The sequence below is a fragment of the Bison bison genome, unplaced genomic scaffold (assembly GCF_000754665.1).
Source record: "Bison bison bison isolate TAMUID 2011002044 unplaced genomic scaffold, Bison_UMD1.0 scf7180017864215, whole genome shotgun sequence".
NCBI lineage: Eukaryota > Metazoa > Chordata > Mammalia > Artiodactyla > Bovidae > Bison > Bison bison.
In genome coordinates this window covers 10767623-10776584 of record NW_011494787.1, presented here as the reverse complement: position 1 = coordinate 10776584, position 8962 = coordinate 10767623, and the positions used below count along the sequence as shown (strand labels likewise).

Here is an 8962-nt window from a genome sequence, read left to right as displayed (position 1 = left end):
ATCCTCTGTCGTCCCCTTCTCCTCCTGCCCCCAATCCCTCCCAGGATCAGAGTCTTTTCCAGTGAGTCAGCTCTTCGCATGAGGTGGCCAAAGTACTGGAGTTTCAGCTTCAGCATCATAACCTTCCAAAGAACACCCAGGGCTGATCTCCTTCAGAATGGACTGGCTGGATCTCCTTGCAGTCCAAGGGACTCTCAAGAGTCTTCTCCAACACTACAGTTCAAAAGCATCAATTCTTCGGCCCTCAGCTTTCTTCACAGTCCAACTCTCACATCCATACATGACAATTGGAAAAACTGTAGCCTCGACTAGACAGACCTTTGTTGACAAAGTAATGTCTGCTTTTTAATATGCTATCTAGGTTGGTCATAACTTTCCTTCCAAGGATAAGTGTGTTTTAACTTCATGGCTGCAATCACCATCTTCAGTGATTTTGGAGCCCCAAAAAATAAAGTCTGACACTGTTTCCACTGTTTCCCCATCTATTTGCCATGAAGTGGTGGGACCAGATGCCATGATTTTCGTTTTCTGAATGTTGAGCTTTAAGCCAACTTTTTCACTCTCCTCTTTCACTTTCATCAAGAGGCTTAGGACTTTAGGGTGTAAACAGTACACACAACATAGCCCAAGGCTCCAAAACTTTATCTTTTAGAGGAGTTGAGCTGTCATGAGACAGTTCTAAATTATAAAACTAGGATGGCTCATGAATAGAAATGCACAAAATGGGCTTAGGAGAGCATAATAAAGAAACTAAGTAAAGTATACTTAAAATTCCCAAGTATATTTTACACATAAAGCACAAAAAAGGATTTGATACATCTGAAATATGCTTTCACTGATATGCCAATAATGATTTTATAGCTTTTGAGAACCTGAAAACATGTTTAGAGTAAATAAGGAACTATGTTTTATTTTTATTTAATTTCAGTTAAATTTAAATAACCAAATGTAGCTCGCAGTCATCCTATTTGAGAGTACAGATAGAACATTTCCATTATTGCTATTGGGCCAGACAGTTAACACTTGTATCAGTTAGGTTTAACTTTTATAGACCTATAGTTCTGGAATACTGAACCTTTGGAACCCCGGCTCCCTTGTTTATTCTCTGTCCTTTTCCACCTGACCTGTTCCCTTATTTTCTGCTTTTCTATTTAAACCTTTTGGCCCCAGTTTATAAATTTGGGACCTTCCCTTCACTCTCCTTCCCCTCCCCATTTTACACATTTGATCAGACACATTTGGAGGGAGAATGGACAGGACTTGGTGATGCATTGGCAGGGATGTAAGAGTAAAGGATCACAGTGAGAACTTTTGGTTTGCCACCTAAGCAACCAGATGGTGCACTTTCCTCAGTATTGAGACAGCTACCCATCTAATCAACTTGTCATTTTTACCTCTAAGGTCATACAGAATAAAATGGGTCTCGATACATGTACAAACTCCCTTTGCCATACCCAGTACCAGAGCCATAGAACCATAGACTCTTCTCAGGATTAGGGGGAAAACAAATGAACAACTGGTACAATCTTCATGTCTTAAACAGCTTATTAGGAGCATACCGAATTTTGTAGAGGTACTTGCTCAGTAGTGCTCTCATTGGTTTGTGAAAATGTATGCATTAGTTATCTACTGCCGTGTATCAAGATACCCCCAAATTTAGCAGCTTAACAGTAAACATTTATTATCTCACACAGCTTTTGTGCAGCCTAGCTATGAAATTCTGGGTGAGGGTTTCTCATGAGGTTGTAGCCAAAATGTCGACCAGGACTGCAGGCATCTGAAGGATTGTTGCCTGGGGTTGGAAGCTTTACTTCCAGGATGGCTCATTCCTGTGGGGAGTGAATCTGTACTGGCATTTGCAGAAGGCCCAGCCCGTCATTGTGTGACCCTCTCTGTAGCACTATACAAGTGTCTCATGTTGTGGCAGCTGGCTTCCCCTAGACCAAGTGATCCAAGGAGGAGAAGGTGGAGGCCACAGTGTCTTTTATGTCCAGACTTTTGGAAGTCACACACCATTATTTCTGTGATATCCTGTGTGTTACATAGGCTGGCTCTACTTATTAGAGGAAGGGATTACATGAGTAAATGGCAACCCACTCCAGTGTTCTTGCCTGGAGAATCCCAGGGACGGGGGAGCCTGGTGGGCTGCCGTCTATGGGGTCTCACAGAGTCGGACACGACTGAAGCGACTTAGCAGCAGCATAGACATCAAGAGGTGCATGCCTCATTGAGGCCATCTTGGAGGGTGGCTACCACAGTGTAAAAAGAATGATCTTACCCCTTCTTCCCCCAAAGCTGACTTTCTCTCCTTTCTCCCTCAAATCCATCCTTGGTTTGTTGGTTTATGGTGTATCAGAGGGCTGGTCATGAGCATTGGTTTCTAGGAATATTGGAAATCAGTAAATAATCTTCCCTAGAGGCTCAGACAGTAAAGTGTCTGCCTACAATGTGGGAGATCCAGGTTTGATCCCTGGGTCGGAAAGATTCCCTGGAGAAGGAAATGGCAACCCACTCCAGTACTCTTGCCCGGAAAAATCCCATGGACAGAGAAGCCTAGTAGGCAACAGTCCATGGTGTCGCAAAGAGTCAGACACAGCTGAGTGACTTCACTTCTAGTTGTTTACAAAACACCTTTATCTCTGTGTATCCTATTCAAACTATTTGAAAATTAGATAATAAAATAACCATACTGGTAATTTTTATTATTATAAATTCATGGATCTCTTTTAATGTAATAACCCTTTGGTTAATAGAAGTAGACTCTCTAAATCATATTGGATTATGTAGGGGTTAGGTCTGAATAAAAGCCCTCTCTTCTCCCTTTGATAGGAAGTCTTTTCTGCTTGTCTCCTACAGCCCTTAGTGGTAATCATTCTGTTCCTCTGTTCCCTCTGTGCCCCGCTCTCCCAGTTTTTACCTCTGTAACCTTGGGCAAATTATCTCATTTCTTTGTGCATTCATTTTTCCCATTTTCAAAGTGAGTGCAATAATTGTGCCTATTTCTTACAGTGTGGGCTGAATGACATGTTTGCAACATACTTGGTATGATATCTGGCACATTGGTAAGCACCCAGATGTCAGCAGCTGCTACCACTGATGCTGTGGTGATGGTGGTGGTTATTGCAGTCACATAAATTACACATTTGTGTATTTCTAGATGTCTCTTTTATCTTTCCATTTATTGGACAATTACTAAACACTTCTTAGGCCTTATTACATAGATGGTGGTATATCACTATTTTACATATGGGGAAATCGTGGGTAGAGAGGTTAAATAACTTGTTCCATAATCACACAGCTATTAAGTTGTACAATGGAGTTTCAAACTCAGTAAATATTTTGTGGAAAAAACATTTGTGAAATTGGATTTGACTTAAGATAAACAATCTTAGCCTTTTTTTAAATCATAATGCCAGATTGCATCACTTTTATCAGTACATATGTAAAGGGAAGGGAATGAAGAATCAAGATGAGCTTTGTTGCTTTTAAAGAGGAGTTGTTTAGACATAGAGAACAGACTTGCGGTTGCCATGGTGGAAGAGGGGAGGGGAGGGAAGGACTGGGAGTTTGGGATTAGCACATGTAAATTCTTTCATAGGACAGATAAACAAGAGGGTCCTCCTGCACAGCACAGAAAACTATATTCAGTATCCTGTGATTAAACATAGTGGAAAAGAATATTTTTAAAAAAGAATATTAAAAAATAGTTACTATTTAAAAGTTTGAGAAGAAAAGTTATAGAAATTTCAATAAATATCTAAGTCTGGTGACCGTTTATCAGAATTTTAAATTAATGAACATTTAAATTATAGAGGAGAAGGCAATGGCACCCCACTCCAGTACTCTTGCTTAGAAAATCCCATGGATGGAGGAGCCTGTTAGGCTGCAATCCATGGGGTCGCTAAGAGTCGGACACGACTGAGCGACTTCACTTTCACTTTTCACTTTCATGCATTGGAGAAGGAAATGGCAGCCCACTCCAGTGTTCTTGCCTGGAGAATCCCAGGGACAGGGGAGCCTGGTGGGCTGCCATCTATGGGGTAGCACAGAGTCGGACTGACTGAAGTGACTTAGCATAGCATAGCATAGCATAAATTATAGAGGGTCCATGTTAATTCAGATTCAACTCTGTAAACAAATATACAGAATTGACAGTGGGATCAAAATAAGCGTATACCAAGAAGAACTTTAAAAACATAGCTTTGCTAATTCGATAAACCAGCTACTGTTGAGTTTATGGAAGTTCACATCTTTTTGTTTGTTTTGCTTTTCTCCTCCCTGTGTTTGTTTTATATCCCTCTGAAAAATAGAGAACTCTATTCTTTTTCTCAGCAAAGACTTTTATAACCTGGTTTTAAGTAGAGCTCATTGCATTGGGCAAAGGTTTTGGGGTTATTTTTTGGTTTTGTTCTTGATTCAGTGCTGTGACTTTAGATATCAGGAATAATTTAGTCAAAGTAATTAGCTGTTAAAATTTTACTCATCAAGTGATTTGGAAATGATTCAAAGAAAAATAAGAGATTATTAAATTACAAACCTGAGGAATATGAATGTCTTTTAAATTTTTATCATTCAGAAGGTGATTTTATTTCTGATTATATGTCCACTTAAAAGGTTTGTGCTTTTTATTATAATCATGTCAGCAGGTCTTTGGATTTATCCAAGGAAGAGGAGACTAGTTTTGGGAATGTCATAAAGTCATAGGTAATAGCCAATGCAAGGTCATTGGCAGATTAGTAGCTAAATAGGATATTGCCGAAGAGTAATAATGGGCTGGCTGGAAATGTGGATGAGTCCTGGTGAGTGTTGGCCGATAGTTAATGACCAGCATGGCCAGGGATGTGACGATGCTGATATGTGTGCTGATAAATTCCTGATGACTGGTGGATCTCGAAGACCTGAGGAAGACCATAATATAACAGTTTCACCTGTCATCCTCACATGTTAAAAAAGAGAGAGAAGTTCTATTTGATGATAATCATGCATAGGTTCTGAGTGTCGTCCAGAGCATGAGAGATGCTGCAATGGCAGGGTTTGTGAGGAGCATTATATTCTGACATATGTTTGTGCCTTCCAGGCTTTCTCAGGAGTTTTTAACGCAGCCTGTGCCTAAATTATGAAAATGAACATTTTTCCTGCAGAAGCCTTATAGGAATCTGTGGCCTGAATAGGAATTGATGTTAGGTTATTGAGACACAGAATTTGAATGATCATTGAGAATAAAACTCCTGATAAACAGGGCATGTACAAGAAAAAATAGGAGTTATGAATAAAGTATTAGGTACAGTTACTAACTGGTTAATGTGAAAGACTGTTTACCTGCCTTTGGAACATAGGTTCTATGTTAAATATCATATATCCTCTCTTGCCACCTGTCCTTGATCCATACAGATAAATTAATGTGATGCCATGCCATGGGCAATGTGGACCTAATGGATGGACCCTCATGTCATAATGCCTGCACTTACTTGCATGAAAATAGAATTAGAAGCTGCATTGAAGGAAATAAAACAAATGAACACAACCATTCCTATTAAGAGATAGAAACATTTCTTCCCCAAAGGTTGAATTAAGTATAAGGGCAGATTGTTTAAAGGAATAATCAGATATTTCGGAAGGAAGTATAGTTTTTAAAGAGTAGCCATCAAAATGATAAGCTGAGTATCTAATCCTTAAGAGTTCCAGTATTTTGGTCACCTGATGGGAACAGCTGGCTTACTGAAAAAGTCCCTATTGCTGGGAAAGATTAAGGGCAGGAGAAGAGAGTGTCAGAGGATGAGATGGCTAGATGGTATCACCGATGCAGTGGACATGAACTTGGGCAGACTTTAAGAGATGGTGAGGGACAGGGAGGCCTGGTGTGCTACAGTCCGTGGGGTCGCAGAGTCAGACACGACTGGGCGACTGAACAACAACAGGACTTCCTTAAGCTAGAATTGCTGTGTGTCCTTGGGGTCAGTTTCCTGTTCAGTTAAAAAATTCAAAGTAGAAAGAGTCAAGGACCAAGTGTTGCATTCAGCCATAAAATTTACTCATAGAATACAGGAGAGCTACAGTCTCCAGAGGGAGATAGAACTTCTGAGTCTGTTTTGTTGGTGTCACCAGCCTGGATGGCCAAGAGTGGTGGACTTCTAGGATGGTGGCTGTTGGAAGTTGCCCATCTCCGTCAGGCCACCTCTCTTCTTGATCAGGGCTTAGTGTGAAGTTTTTGAGAGGAAATTTGCCTAGCCATATATCGCAGTCATGTGTGTAAGACAGATGCAACTTGACTTAGCCACTGAAACAGCAGTATGTTGCCTACCCAAGATGGAGAGCCAATCTGCTGCTGCTGCTGCTAAGTCACTTCAGTCGTGTCCGACTCTTTGACTCCATAGACGGCAGCCCACCAGGCTCCCCCGTCCCTGGGATTCTCCAGGCAAGAACACTGGAGTGGGCTGCTATTTCCTTCTCCAGTGCATGAAAGTGAAAAGTGAAAGTGAAGTCACTCAGTCGTGTCCAACTCTTATCGACCCCATGGACTGCAGCCCACCAGGCTCCTCTGTCCATGGGATTTTCCAGGCAAGAGTACTGGAGTGGGGTGCCATTGCCTTCTCTGGGAGAGCCAATCTGGACACAGTTAAATACCTTTTTAAATGTTACTGGAGGCTATGAAATAATTGGAGAAGGAAATGGCAACCCACCAATCTGGACACAGTTAAATACCTTTTTAAGTGTTACTGGAGGCTATGAAATAATAGTGGACCTTAAAAAGTATGTGTGTTGGGGGGCAGGGGTGGATTAAAGTAAGTAGTAAAGATACATGTATTTCCAGAATATTAGGCAAAGTGACCTCAAATGCTCTGACGTTTCACTCTGAGATGCTTTATTGAATTGAATAAGGGAATTGGTCCTTCAGTGGCTATTTTTTTGCTGGTTGTATCTTCCATTTCTGTGAATGATGGAAAAGGACTATACTTAGAAAGCAAGCAGTTGAGTTTGATTTATGCTTAGTGCCTCTGCCTGTCAACACTGACCCATATTGCTTTCATTGCCTCCACTCATTCACCCACTTAAGCAGATGGCATATTATAACACCATTCAGAATTTCTAGCAAGTTTTCCAAGCTGTGCACTGTTCATTTATTTTCAGGTAAGCTGGATTCCAATTGAATATTCATCCTATGCTAATCCCAGCTATGGCAAGAGCTTTGATAGAAATGTTCTCTGGCATAAGTCTGTAGCTTATGCAGAGGCACCATCTTCCCTGCACTGAGACCCATCCAAGGCACATACTTAGATCTATGCAGGAAGAAATTCATATTTCATAGCATTGTTGTTGTTGTTCAGTCACTCAGTCATGTCCGACTCTGCGACCCCATGGACGGCAGCATGCCAAGCTTCCCTGTCCTTCACCATCTCCTGGAGCTATGTCCATCAAGTCAGTGATGGCATCTAACCATCTTCTCTGTCGTCCCCTTCTCCTCTTGCCTTCAGTCGCTCCCAGCACAGGGTCTTTTCCAATGAGTCAACACTTCGCTTCAGGTGGCCAAAGTATTGGAGCTTCAGCTTTAGCATCCATCCTTCTAGTGAATGTTCAGGACTGATTCCTTTAGGATGGACTGGTTTGATCTCCTTGCAGTCCAAGAGACTCTCAAGAGTCTTCTCCAACACCACAGTTTAAAAGCATCAATTCTTCAATGCTCAGCCTTCTATATTTCAACTCTCACATCCATACATGACTATTGGAAAAACTATAACCCGTAACTTTTACTGGACGTAACTTTGTTGGCAAAGTAACATCTCTGCTTTTTAATATGCTGTCGAGGTTTATCATTTTCTTCCAAGGAGCAAATGTCTTTTAATTTCACGGCTGCAGTCACCGTCCACAGTGATTTTGGAGCCCAAGAAAAGAAAGTCTGTCACTGTTTGCATTGTTTCCCCATCTATTTGCCATGGAGTGATGGGACTGGATACCATGATCTTAATTTTTTTGAATGTTGAGTTTTAAGCCAGCTTTTTCACTCTCATCTTCATCAAGAGGCTTTTTAGTTCCTCTTCACTTTTCTGCCATAAGGGTGGTGGTATCTGCATATCTGAGGTTATTGATATTTCTCCCAGCAATCTTGATTCCAGCTTGTGCTTCATCCAGCCCTGCATTTCATGTGATGTACTCTGCATATAAATTAAATAAGCAGGGTGACAATATACAGCCTTGATTTACTCCTTTCCCAATTTGGAACCAGTCCGTTGTTCCATGTCTGGTTCTAACTGTTGCTTTTTGACCTGCATACAGGTTTCTCAGGAGGCAGGTAAGGTGGTCTGGTATTCCCGTCTCTTTAAGTATTTTCCACAAGAGACTGAGCCAGACCTGTCTTTGAGTGTCTGAGCACCCCTTGTGGAGGCACAGGTCAGCAGTGGCCTGCCACAGAGAGAGGGACTCTGGCTACAGCAGACCTGGGAGGCGCAGCATGTGGCATAAATCCTCTTAGAGGAGGTCACCATTAGCTCAACCTTAGACTGCCTAGCAGACAACCCACAAACTGGAGAACAATTATACCAAAGAAGTTTTTGCACTCCTGCAAAAGTTCTAGGGCCCACAACAGATTTCCCAACCTGAGGATCCAGCAGAGGGACTGAAATATCATAGTATTGGCCATATTTAAAACAACATTCTAGATACAGCTCTCAGTCTGCAGTTGAGGCCACGTTCTTTTCTCTCTGGGGTATTACAGGATTGTTCATGCTCTCTCTTGGGGCTTTCAATTTGCAGATGCTAATGCTGGAGACCGTGGACAGACCAATAATGCCGCTTCTGCATCAGCTTCCGACTCCTGAACAGTCCCGAGCAGCCAGCTACACAGGAACAACCACCAGTTTACTTGAGTGTCACTCAGCAACACTGGTCACGATTGGAAAGAAAATTAAAAAGAGAAAAAAAACCTATTCATTTTAGTGTTCAATTTTTTTTTATTATTATTGTTGTT

The 8962-nt window shown here is 41.5% G+C and overlaps 1 protein-coding gene across 3 annotated transcripts in view; it reads left to right on the top strand.

The window, feature by feature from the left end:
* The window catches only part of GSK3B (glycogen synthase kinase 3 beta), a 215995-nt gene extending 207039 nt beyond the window's left edge, over nucleotides 1–8956 (top strand). For 2 of the 3 annotated variants that reach the window (XM_010845384.1, XM_010845383.1), the window contains one exon: nucleotides 8749–8921. In XM_010845384.1, coding sequence (XP_010843686.1) covers nucleotides 8749–8813 — 65 coding nt within the window. In that variant the 3' untranslated portion in view covers nucleotides 8814–8921. Of the gene's footprint in view, nucleotides 1–8748 lie in introns of all 3 variants that reach the window. The other variant, XM_010845385.1, reaches the window with a different exon arrangement.
* Nucleotides 8957–8962: the final 6 nt, after the last annotated feature.